Source organism: Taudactylus pleione, unplaced genomic scaffold (genome assembly GCF_031769625.1).
Source record: "Taudactylus pleione unplaced genomic scaffold, aTauple2 ptg000038l, whole genome shotgun sequence".
NCBI classification, from domain to species: Eukaryota; Metazoa; Chordata; class Amphibia; order Anura; family Myobatrachidae; genus Taudactylus; species Taudactylus pleione.
The window spans coordinates 3,802,329-3,816,473 of NW_028284440.1; the positions used below are offsets into that span (position 1 = coordinate 3,802,329).

At 40.5% G+C, this 14,145-nt stretch overlaps 1 protein-coding gene across 1 annotated transcript in view; it reads right to left on the reverse strand.

Annotated features, from left to right (window-relative positions):
• PTPRB (protein tyrosine phosphatase receptor type B) overlaps window positions 1–14,145 on the reverse strand; it is a 141,610-nt gene that overhangs the window by 59,571 nt on the left and 67,894 nt on the right. The window contains exons 11-16 of the mRNA XM_088452567.1: window positions 4,607–4,870; window positions 3,845–4,108; window positions 3,458–3,721; window positions 2,044–2,307; window positions 1,680–1,949; window positions 145–408 (exon numbers count right to left, since the gene is read on the reverse strand). Coding sequence (XP_088308693.1) covers window positions 145–408; window positions 1,680–1,949; window positions 2,044–2,307; window positions 3,458–3,721; window positions 3,845–4,108; window positions 4,607–4,870 — 1,590 coding nt within the window. The remainder of the gene's footprint in view (window positions 1–144; window positions 409–1,679; window positions 1,950–2,043; window positions 2,308–3,457; window positions 3,722–3,844; window positions 4,109–4,606; window positions 4,871–14,145) is intronic.

Consider the following 14,145-nt stretch of genomic DNA (forward strand, 5'->3'; position numbering starts at 1 on the left):
CCAAAGAAGTGTTTTAAAGGCTCCTGTATTACACTATTAAAATTGCTAGCATCCTATACATGCCAACTTCTAATAAAATCTTGTGGAAAAAGACACATTTTTATATTAATATGAATGTCAAGAGGTACTGAACACAATCATTACCTGTCCTCCCATAAATTGAACACTCATTTGTCAGCGATCCACTGTGAGTAACAATGACCATTTTGTAGAGGCGGCCAGGCAGCAACCCCTGGAATGAGCAGTGGCGGAGAACATGGTTACCAGACTTCCTGTCCTGTAGAGTGTTGTCTGGGTTGTACAGGAAGATGTCATAGTTGTCCAGCTCTCCTTCTGAACTAATCCATGTGAAAGACAGCGCTTCTGTGCTGTTCCCTGTGATTTTTAGACTGGTCACTGCAGCTGGGACTGGAGTTAAATGCATCAGTTAATAAAATCTGTTATACCATTATAGCATAATAATAATAATAATAATAATAATAATAATAATAATAATAATAATAATTTATTACATGTTTGTTTAAAAAAAGGATGCTTAATGGTTTTGTTCTGCGATTGTATGCAAGAATGCAACTAACAATTTGAATGTCTGAACTCTGTGTTATATAGAGGTGTATTTGAAATCACAATATTTCCTAAACACTTTGACCGTGTCTTCTAATCCCTCTTCTGTATTGTTAGGGGATCCTACTTATCTAACTCTCATTCTATGGCATCAAAAACTATTATCTAGCTGTAGTTACTGCTTATTTGCACTTTGTTAGTAAATAATCACTGTAGAAACAATCAACTTCAGTACATAGTAGAATACAGATGAGTTGATCATTAATGAGGAGTTATGAATAATATGAATAATGATGATGAGGTGACCCTAAAGAGATTCGATCATGTTGTGTAGTCGTTATCTGGTACCTGGATGCTGCCATGGTTGTTATATGTCTCTACTTGGGGTACCACAAGTCACAGTCCTAGGCTCAGTTCTAGGAACGAGCTCTTTCTGGTTGTAGTACCCAATCTGTGTTTTATTACTGGGTTTACCACAATTGTAAAGCACTGTGGAGAATGGTGCTGGTGCATGTAAATAAATGTTAGTGAATAAATAAAATCTAGATTTATATACCACTACTCATGGAAAACTTCTTTGAATTTCAGTATCACTTCTATATGGATGACAACCATATGTATCTATCTATCTATCTATCTATCTATCTATCTATCTATCTATCTATCTATCTATCTATCTATCTAATGTCATTATGCCATTTCATCTTGGATGTCCCCTCATTCCCAATTACAGGAGTTTATTCAAACTGCATCAACTCTGTAAAATTCCATCCCTCAGATAACAAGACTTTCCTCTAGCTTTTGAACCTTCAAGTGCTCCCTGGAAACTCCCCTCGTTAGGAAAGCATATCAATATTTTTAACCAGGATTTTACTCTCCTTAGAGTAATGTAGGCCATTCTACCTGATTGGCATTCCTCTACACAGTTCACTCAAACTTATGTATTCTTCTTTTAATCCTGCGAGCAGTCCTCTTACCTTGTCTGTTTGTTAATATAGTTTTGTTTCATTACTGTGTTTGCTTACAATTGTAAAGCACTGCAAATTATGCTGGCACTATATAATTAACTGTTTTTGTTGTTATTAAAAATAGCAAGAGTAATAATTGTCAGTTACCTGTTCGTGCTTCTGTTTCTTCTGCAGTGCTGAAAAGACCACCGCTGACTGTGAACACACGGATCCTGTACTTTTTTCCTGGGATTAGGTCTTCAAACTTGTGAGATTTTGTAGTGGCTGGCACAGATTTATTAATTATAAGTACCCCTTGGTCATTAAGGAGAAGGAGGTCATATCTGTCTGCAATGCCTGGTGCACTTTGCCAGCTGACCACCAACAAGTGGCTGTTGTACACATTATCTGCTGACAACCTATGAACTCCAGCAGGCACTGTAATATAAAATAAAAGACACCCCATATATTGAACTATCTTAAACATATATTGTATTTTATTAATCTAAGATTCTGTAGAACATTGCCTTACTTGTTCGTCCAAAGGATGTCAAGTTTTTGTGTAAACCTCCACTATTTGTCTGCACTGCAACCCTGTACTGCTCTCCTGGATCCAGATTGTTGAAGATATGTTCATATATGTGCTTTGATATAGTCTGAGATTCAATCTGATAGTTCTGACAGAAGATTGTCACAGTGTATGAATCTACATCACCTCCACCAGGTGTCCAGTTCACTTTTAGACTGTTTGTCATTCCATTAGAAGAAATATGAATATTCTTAACAGCACTAGGAACTGATACGAAAAAGCAAATAAAAGTTAAATACAGAAGCATTTGTATAATTTTACATATCTGAAACAATTAACAGTTACGGTCTTATTAGTTAAAATTAAAATAAACAGAAGTGATGCCATCAGATTTCACTGATTATAAGAAAATACATTAAAACTGTGTATAAAGATATTATTTCTGGGAATTTATACACATATTAATATTATGGGCCTGATTTCAAGGTGGGAGCAAAGCTAAAAGGCAAGCATCTGCAACAAACCATGTTGTAATGTAAGGGGTGCAAATACATACAAAAAAAAATTGCATGCAGGGTAAATACTGGCTGCTTTTGCATGTAGCCCACAAATGTTGGACAGCTTTATTTTTACTAGGGATGTGCAGGCTCGGATTATTCGGATTCTCCTGCCAAATTCGGATTTTTCCCGCCAAAACTTGGGTCTCAGAAAGTGGCAAACCGTCATCTTTCATGGACAAACATCATCATTCCTGGACAAGTCCATGAAGGATGATGTTTGTCCATGAAAGATGCAATTTTGCCTCTTTCTGAGAGCCGATTTGGCGGGAAAAAAAAAAATCAGAATTTGACGGGAAAATCCGAACTAATCCGAGCCTGCACATCCCTAATTTTTACACTGCAATTTAGACTTGAGTTTGGACACATCCCTCCCAAATCTATCTGCCCCACCTGCAGTGCAGCATGGTTTTGCCAAGGTACAAAGTTATTTGCTCTTTTTTTGATTTGCTCCCAAATCAGAATCTGCCCCTATATATTTATACAGTATATCTAAGTTTGTTTATATATTGCATACTATAGAGCTCTATTGGGCACATAGCATATTATGTATTACAGTCTTATTGTTTTATGCTCTGGTGAAAAGTCTGTTTGTCAAGTTTGTCTTTTGTTCTATGCTCTGTTATATTATCTTTAGAAGTGTCTGTATTCAATATACTGTAGCTATGGTCTTTATTTATGAGACTGGAAAGTTTTTATATACAGTATAACTGTGATAATCTTTCAAACAATGAATAATTTATAATAGTACTTTAGTGATTTCATTTAGTACTGCACTTTGACTATTTGGTAATACAAATGTTACTAGGGTAAATGATTCATTTTATTTAAAAAGTGTAACTTGTATGTCAGATACATACCTGTTAATCCCTCCACAAATGTTGATCTCTGGGCATCACCACTAAATGTCAACACAACTATTTTGTAAAGGCGACCAGGAATGAGGGAGATGAATTGGTATTCAGCAGCTGTGTTACTTAGTGTAATCAGTGGGAGGACCCTCATGTCATTGAAAAGTAGCTGAATCTCATAGCGATCAACATCCCCTTCAGCTCTTGACCATGTCACATGGAGCTCCTCGCTGCCTCTACTTGCAAGTGTTAGCTTCTTCACAGCCTCTGGGACTGATAAGAGAAAGACATGGTGATGTCCAATAATATTTAGCCACTATATGCATAAATTATATTGATAATAAATAATAATAGAAATGATTAGTATATAATATATTAAGGTATATTTGCACTTACAGGTTCTACCACTGGCCATGGCACTGCTCTCATATTTTCCACTTTTAGTGCTAACAGTTATACTGTAGAGTCGGCCTGGCACAAGGTTTGTGAATACACACTCGTTTTCCAGTTTGCTGACTAATTCAGTCTTAATAAAGCCATTGTTGTTCTTAATAGTCACTTTATATTGATCAAAGTCTCCAACAGCCCGCAGCCAGGATACTTTCAGGTAGTCACTCCTGGCTTCATTGGTAACAGTTAGTCCTTGAACTGGAGAGGGAACTGGGAAAAAAAAGTTTTTGATAATTAACATACAAAAATATAAATTATACATATAATATATAAAGATAAAGGTAAACTATAAAGTAGGCTGGAATCCGTTGCATGACCTAAACACGAGCAGTAGATAACCAAACTACTTGAACTTGCTAAATGGTCAATATGCTTGGTAAACCACCACCATACTCATATACTAAAACCACAGACTAAGAGCTAGACCAGTAACCCACAATTGTAAAACCCACTCACGGACTGAATTTGAACCTCATTATATATAAAGTGACAATTAGAAAAACATGTTCCTAATTTTGCAGTAAATAGATCTAGATCAATAATCATTGACAGCCTTATGATAACTATTCTATGCATTGTCTGGAACTCAGTAATTAATGATTAATATGTAACTTATGTTAATTTTGAAAAATTGCAGTACAGTACTTCACTATATATGAATTGCCATATATTCTATGTTTTTTGCTATTCAATAATATTTGTCTGTACCTGTCCACTCTTGGCTAAAAGAATAGTTCTCAAACTTTCCACTCCGCGTTGTGACAGTCACGTTGTATAATCGTCCAGGGGTCAAAGAGCCAAAGGAGCCCTCAGTGATAGATTTTGACAATGTGAGTGGTGGAAGACTGTCACCCTGATGAGTTAATGTGACCACATATGTATCAACTTCACCGACAGCCGGGAGCCAGGATATACTAAGATGATCACTCCGACCAAAGTTATTAACTGTAACGCCAGTTACACTGGATGGAACTGTAATACAAAGAGACAAACTGGTATAAGAACAATGGTCACATTTCTGTACTTATATGAAACTTTAGCTAGAACTGATTTACAATTTGCCAATTGTCTGTAAATAAAATTAGCTCTCTGTCATAATTCAGGTTTCGTGTATTTACCTTTAAGTATATGAATACCTAGTCTTCCTTTATCACTGTGTACAGAACTGCTGGCACTATATAAATAAATGTTAAATAAATACGGGAAATATTACTATAGCACAAGTGTCTACATGATTTTGCATTATACATATAAATCTATCAAGTAGCATGTGCACATTACTCAGGTACTGTACATACAGGAGTGTGCTCCAGTTGTGACCTTAACTGTCCTGGCAGCACTTTTATGAATAATTTAAATTACTTGCATAAACATATTTTATTCATTTAAAGAACTGCCAGTGACTATCACTGATTGCTAATTTGATTTGGGAGTCAGATCGCTCTTTTCATGGCTGCTGCAAACTTTAATAATGGAGATTAGGTACAGTAGGTTTTTACTGAGACCTCAAGAGCACATGTTTCCTTGTAGGCACTCACCTACATGAGATGCCTTGTTAGTAGGTGAATGTATTCCAGCCCAGCATAGCTACTGTATATTGTTCACAAAATCTGCTACTAGAAACCTAATCATTTATACTATATCATTTTGTTTTAGACTCTCTTGTTCTGAAGTATTTGTTACTGTTAAGTTACATTACATTTGTAATCTGAAATGTATAGTATGGATAATATTTAGTCTTACATTAAACTTGTCTTAATATTTTGATTTAACTGGACCTACATTTAGCTAATTGCTCATATTTAGTATTTCACCTCTAATAAAAACAAAACTTGCCTGCCCACTGTTGGCCACAAAACACGCACACATTTGTTAGTGAGTAAGCATGCACGTTATCACTTCTCTTTTCAGCATATTGCATTTACATGTACAATCCATTGTTCAAAAGTATTTAGCTATGTCCCTTAAGTACAGGACGTAATCACTAAAAGGAAGGAAACTACTTGATTAAGTTCACATAACTATGGACCTTACAAACCTGCTGATCTTGTGTAATTAAACATTCACTCTTGCTGTAAGTCTGATATCCTGTACAAATCCTTTCCACTTAACCTGTATCCTTTCTCCTCCCAAAAGATACTCAGGATAATATATAACTTTTTGATTTGTTTGTTTTAATCAGTCTTTGATTGTTTTCTGTAATTGTTCTGGGTATAGTGCACTTAGCCAACTGCACAATACTATTGTGCTCTGCTCTGCCACCTAAAGGCACCTACAGGCTTATTGGGGGCATCTGAGAGATGACCATATGCTCAGTTTCCCAATTAGGGGGTGATATTTGCTTATATTAATACTTACATTTTTAACACTAATTTATATTAACTTATGTGCACTCATAAATGGCAAGAAAAGACTATTTGGAGCTGTTGCAGAGCTGGAAGTAAATTGAGCGTATATTGCTCCATAGCGGAGTACATGTAAAAAAATGTGTATATTTGTAACCAGACATCAGCAGTAGACATGCACCTGCCCTACAGTGGAATGTTCACAAACGCCTTACTACTTGGCTTTCCTCCCACTGCCTATAAGATCCACTTTAGTCTGACATTCGTCATCTAAACTCTATAAAAACTGCTCCCACTAGCATCAGTAACGACCTTCTTGTTGCTATTACTCTTCGCTCATTCTACTTGATCTCTCCACTACTTTAGACACCATGGACAACACTTTACTCCTTCAAGTACTTTACTCCCTTGGTCTGTGTGACACTGCTCTATCCTATCTGCCCTACAACAGATGTATACTCATACACCTAGCCTCAATACGCCATGTGGTGCAAGACGCCTTGCGCAAGTGAACCGCACCGAGCGTTGTAGAGTAGTGACTTTTACTCTAAATTTGCTTCTTATTCACTGCACAGGCGCAGCAAAACACCACCCAATCTGTACCAGAGACGCCGCCCTACAATATTAACTGCACAGGAATTAGTTTTATATACAGTATGTACAAAGTCGTAGATGAAGCATGGAACTTGGCGTGAAAAAAAGCTGCGGCAGTTGCATTGTAGCACTTTGTATACAGATTCAGACTCATTCACGCACAGACGTACGTGTGTCGCATTTCTCTCTCTATCAGACTCACTCGCACACAGATGTACGAGTGTCGCATTTCTCTATCAGACTCATTCGCACACAGATGTACGAGTGTCACATTTCTCTATCAGACTCATTCGCACACAGATGTACGAGTGTCACATTTCTCTATCAGACTCATTCGCACACAGATGTATGAGTGTCGCATTTCTCTCTCTATCAGACTCATTCGCACACAGATGTATGAGTGTCGCATTTCTCTCTATCAGACTCATTTGCACACAGATGTATGAGTGTCGCATTTCTCTCTATCAGACTCATTCGCCCACAGATGTACGAGTGTCGCATTTCTCTATCAGACTCATTCGCACACAGATGTACGAGTGTCGCATATCTCTCTCTACCAGACTCATTCGCACACAGATGTACAAGTGTCGCATTTCTCTATCAGACTCATTCGCACACAGATGTACGAGTGTCGCATTTCTCTCTCTATCAGACTCAATCGCACACAGATGTACGAGTGTCGCATTTCTCTCTCTATCAGACTCATTCGCACACAGATGTACAAGTGTCGCATTTCTCTCTCTATCAGACTCATTCGCACACAGATGTACAAGTGTCTCATTTCTCTCTATCAGACTCATTCGCACACAGATGTACAAGTGTCGCATTTCTCTCTCTATCAGACTCATTCGCACACAGATGTATGAGTGTCGCATTTCTCTCTATCAGACTCATTCGCACACAGATGTATGAGTGTCGCATTTCTCTCTATCAGACTCATTCGCACACAGATGTACGAGTGTCGCATTTCTCTATCAGGCTCATTCGCACACAGATGTACGAGTATCGCATATCTCTCTCTACCAGACTCATTCGCACACAGATGTACAAGTGTCGCATTTCTCTCTCTATCAGACTCATTCGCACACAGATGTACGAGTGTCGCATTTCTCTCTCTATCAGACTCATTCGCACACAGATGTACGAGTGTCGCATTTCTCTCTCTATCAGACTCATTTGCACACAGATGTACAAGTGTCGCATTTCTCTCTCTATCAGACTCATTCGCACACAGATGTACAAGTGTCTCATTTCTCTCTATCAGACTCATTCGCACACAGATGTACAAGTGTCGCATTTCTCTTTCCATCAGACTCATTCGCACACAGATGTACGAGTGTCGCATTTCTCTCTCTATCAGACTCATTCGCACACAGATGTACAAGTGTCGCATTTCTTTCTCTATCAGACTCATTCGCACACAGATGTACGAGTGTCGCATATCTCTCTCTACCAGACTCATTCGCACACAGATGTACGAGTGTCGCATTTCTCTCTCTGTCAGACTCATTCGCACACAGATGTACGAGTGTCGCATTTCTCTATCAGACTCATTCGCACACAGATGTATGAGTGTCGCATTTCTCTCTCTATCAGACTAATTCGCACACAGATGTACGAGTGTCACATTTCTCTCTCTATCAGACTCATTCGAACACAGATGTACGAGTGTCGCATTTCTGTCTCTATCAGACTCATTCGCACACAGATGTACGAGTGTCGCATTTCTCTCTCTATCAGACTCATTCGCACACAGATGTACGAGTGTCGCATTTCTCTTTCTATCAGACTCATTTGCACACAGATGTATGAGTGTCGCATTTCTCTCTATCAGACTCATTCGCACACAGATGTACGAGTGTCGCATATCTCTCTCTACCAGACTCATTCGCACACAGATGTACAAGTGTCGCATTTCTCTATCAGACTCATTCGCACACAGATGTACGAGTGTCGCATTTCTCTCTCTATCAGACTCAATCGCACACAGATGTACGAGTGTCGCATTTCTCTCTCTATCAGACTCATTCGCACACAGATGTACAAGTGTCGCATTTCTCTCTCTATCAGACTCATTCGCACACAGATGTACAAGTGTCTCATTTCTCTCTATCAGACTCATTCGCACACAGATGTACAAGTGTCGCATTTCTCTCTCTATCAGACTCATTCGCACACAGATGTATGAGTGTCGCATTTCTCTCTATCAGACTCATTCGCACACAGATGTATGAGTGTCGCATTTCTCTCTATCAGACTCATTCGCACACAGATGTACGAGTGTCGCATTTCTCTATCAGGCTCATTCGCACACAGATGTACGAGTATCGCATATCTCTCTCTACCAGACTCATTCGCACACAGATGTACAAGTGTCGCATTTCTCTCTCTATCAGACTCATTCGCACACAGATGTACGAGTGTCGCATTTCTCTCTCTATCAGACTCATTCGCACACAGATGTACGAGTGTCGCATTTCTCTCTCTATCAGACTCATTCGCACACAGATGTACAAGTGTCGCATTTCTCTCTCTATCAGACTCATTCGCACACAGATGTACAAGTGTCTCATTTCTCTCTATCAGACTCATTCGCACACAGATGTACAAGTGTCGCATTTCTCTTTCCATCAGACTCATTCGCACACAGATGTACGAGTGTCGCATTTCTCTCTCTATCAGACTCATTCGCACACAGATGTACAAGTGTCGCATTTCTTTCTCTATCAGACTCATTCGCACACAGATGTACGAGTGTCGCATATCTCTCTCTACCAGACTCATTCGCACACAGATGTACGAGTGTCGCATTTCTCTCTCTGTAAGACTCATTCGCACACAGATGTACGAGTGTCGCATTTCTCTATCAGACTCATTCGCACACAGATGTATGAGTGTCGCATTTCTCTCTCTATCAGACTAATTCGCACACAGATGTACGAGTGTCACATTTCTCTCTCTATCAGACTCATTCGCACACAGATGTACGAGTGTCGCATTTCTGTCTCTATCAGACTCATTCGCACACAGATGTACGAGTGTCGCATTTCTCTCTCTATCAGACTCATTCGCACACAGATGTACGAGTGTCGTATTTCTCTTTCTATCAGACTCATTCGCACACAGATGTACAAGTGTCGCATATCTCTCTCTACCAGACTCATTCGCACACAGATGTACGAGTGTCGCATTTCTCTCTCTATCAGACTCATTCGCACACAGATGTACGAGTGTCGCATTTCTCTATCAGACTCATTCGCACACAGATGTACGAGTGTCGCATTTCTCTATCAGACTCATTCGCACACAGATGTATGAGTGTCGCATTTCTCTCTTTATCAGACTCATTCGCACACAGATGTATGAGTGTCGCATTTCTCTCTATCAGACTCATTCGCACACAGATGTATGAGTGTCGCATTTCTCTCTATCAGACTCATTCGCACACAGATGTACGAGTGTCGCATTTCTCTATCAGACTCATTCGCACACAGATGTACAAGTGTCACATTTCTCTCTATCAGACTCATTCGCACGCAGATGTACAAGTGTCGCATTTCTCTCTCTATCAGACACATTCGCACACAGATGTATGCATGCCGCATTTCTCTCTCTATCAGACTCATTCGCACACAGATGTACGAGTGTCGCATTTCTCTCTCTATCAGACTCATTCGCACACAGATGTACGAGTGTCGCATTTCTCTCTCTATCAGACTCATTCGCACACAGATGTACGAGTATCGCATTTCTCTCTGTCAGACTCATTCGCACACAGATGTACAAGTGTCGCATTTCTCTCTCTATCAGACATTCGCACACAGATGTACGAGTGTCGCATTTCTCTCTCTATCAGACTCATTCGCACACAGATGTACAAGTGTCGCATTTCTCTCTCTATCAGACTCATTCGCACACAGATGTACAAGTGTCGCATTTCTCTCTCTATCAGACATTCGCACACAGATGTACGAGTGTCGCATTTCTCTATCAGACTCATTCGCACACAGATGTATGAGTGTCGCATTTCTCTCTCTATCAGACTCATTCGCACACAGATGTACGAGTGTCGCATTTCTTTCTCTATCAGACTCATTCGCACTGAGATGTACAAGTGTCGCATTTCTCTCTCTATCAGACATTCGCACACAGATGTACGAGTGTCGCATTCCTCTCTCTATCAGACTCATTCGCACACAGATGTACAAGTGTCGCATTTCTCTCTCTATCAGACTCATTCGCACACAGATGTACAAGTGTTGCATCTCGCTCTCTATCAGACATTTGCACACAGATGTACGAGTGTCGCATTTCTCTATCAGACACATTCGCACACAGATGTATGAGTGTCGCATTTCTCTCTCTATCAGACTCATTCGCACACAGATGTTCGAGTGTCGCATTTCTCTCTCTATCAGACATTCGCACACAGATGTACGAGTGTCGCATTTCTCTCTCTATCAGACTCATTCGCACACAGATGTACGAGTGTCGCATTTCTCTCTCTATCAGACTCATTCGCACACAGATGTACAAGTGTCGCATTTCTCTCTCTATCAGACTCATTCGCACACAGATGTACAAGTGTCTCATTTCTCTCTATCAGACTCATTCGCACACAGATGTACAAGTGTCGCATTTCTCTTTCCATCAGACTCATTCGCACACAGATGTACGAGTGTCGCATTTCTCTCTCTATCAGACTCATTCGCACACAGATGTACAAGTGTCGCATTTCTTTCTCTATCAGACTCATTCGCACACAGATGTACGAGTGTCGCATATCTCTCTCTACCAGACTCATTCGCACACAGATGTACGAGTGTCGCATTTCTCTCTCTGTAAGACTCATTCGCACACAGATGTACGAGTGTCGCATTTCTCTATCAGACTCATTCGCACACAGATGTATGAGTGTCGCATTTCTCTCTCTATCAGACTAATTCGCACACAGATGTACGAGTGTCACATTTCTCTCTCTATCAGACTCATTCGCACACAGATGTACGAGTGTCGCATTTCTGTCTCTATCAGACTCATTCGCACACAGATGTACGAGTGTCGCATTTCTCTCTCTATCAGACTCATTCGCACACAGATGTACGAGTGTCGTATTTCTCTTTCTATCAGACTCATTCGCACACAGATGTACAAGTGTCGCATATCTCTCTCTACCAGACTCATTCGCACACAGATGTACGAGTGTCGCATTTCTCTCTCTATCAGACTCATTCGCACACAGATGTACGAGTGTCGCATTTCTCTATCAGACTCATTCGCACACAGATGTACGAGTGTCGCATTTCTCTATCAGACTCATTCGCACACAGATGTATGAGTGTCGCATTTCTCTCTTTATCAGACTCATTCGCACACAGATGTATGAGTGTCGCATTTCTCTCTATCAGACTCATTCGCACACAGATGTATGAGTGTCGCATTTCTCTCTATCAGACTCATTCGCACACAGATGTACGAGTGTCGCATTTCTCTATCAGACTCATTCGCACACAGATGTACAAGTGTCACATTTCTCTCTATCAGACTCATTCGCACGCAGATGTACAAGTGTCGCATTTCTCTCTCTATCAGACACATTCGCACACAGATGTATGCATGCCGCATTTCTCTCTCTATCAGACTCATTCGCACACAGATGTACGAGTGTCGCATTTCTCTCTCTATCAGACTCATTCGCACACAGATGTACGAGTGTCGCATTTCTCTCTCTATCAGACTCATTCGCACACAGATGTACGAGTATCGCATTTCTCTCTGTCAGACTCATTCGCACACAGATGTACAAGTGTCGCATTTCTCTCTCTATCAGACATTCGCACACAGATGTACGAGTGTCGCATTTCTCTCTCTATCAGACTCATTCGCACACAGATGTACAAGTGTCGCATTTCTCTCTCTATCAGACTCATTCGCACACAGATGTACAAGTGTCGCATTTCTCTCTCTATCAGACATTCGCACACAGATGTACGAGTGTCGCATTTCTCTATCAGACTCATTCGCACACAGATGTATGAGTGTCGCATTTCTCTCTCTATCAGACTCATTCGCACACAGATGTACGAGTGTCGCATTTCTTTCTCTATCAGACTCATTCGCACTGAGATGTACAAGTGTCGCATTTCTCTCTCTATCAGACATTCGCACACAGATGTACGAGTGTCGCATTCCTCTCTCTATCAGACTCATTCGCACACAGATGTACAAGTGTCGCATTTCTCTCTCTATCAGACTCATTCGCACACAGATGTACAAGTGTTGCATCTCGCTCTCTATCAGACATTTGCACACAGATGTACGAGTGTCGCATTTCTCTATCAGACACATTCGCACACAGATGTATGAGTGTCGCATTTCTCTCTCTATCAGACTCATTCGCACACAGATGTTCGAGTGTCGCATTTCTCTCTCTATCAGACTCATTCGCACACAGATGTACAAGTGTCGCATTTCTCTCTCTATCAGACATTCGCACACAGATGTACGAGTGTCGCATTTCTCTCTCTATCAGACTCATTCGCACACAGATGTACAAGTGTCGCATTTCTCTCTCTATCAGACTCATTCGCACACAGATGTACATGTGTCGCATTTTTCTCTCTATCAGACATTCGCACACAGATGTACGAGTGTCGCATTTCTCTATCAGACTCATTCGCACACAGATGTATGAGTGTCGCATTTCTGTCTCTATCAGACTCATTCGCACACAGATGTACAAGTGTCGCATTTCTCTCTCTATCAGACTCATTCGCACACAGATGTACATGTGTCGCATTTTTCTCTCTATCAGACATTCGCACACAGATGTACGAGTGTCGCATTTCTCTATCAGACTCATTCGCACACAGATGTATGAGTGTCGCATTTCTCTCTCTATCAGACTCATTCGCACACAGATGTACGAGTGTCGCATTTCTCTATCAGACTCATTCGCACATAGATGTACGAGTGTCGCATTTCTCTATCAGACTCATTCGCACACAGATGTATGAGTGTCGCATTTCTCTCTCTATCAGACTCATTCGCACACAGATGTATGAGTGTCGCATTTCTCTCTATCAGACTCATTCGCACACAGATGTACAAGTGTCGCATTTCTCTATCAGACTCATTCGCACACAGATGTATGAGTGTCGCATTTCTCTCTCTATCAGACTCATTCGCACACAGATGTACGAGTGTCACATTTCTCTCTCTATCAGACTCATTCACACACAGATGTACAAGTGTCGCATTTCTCTCTCTATCAGACATTCGCACACAGATGTACGAGTGTCGCATTTC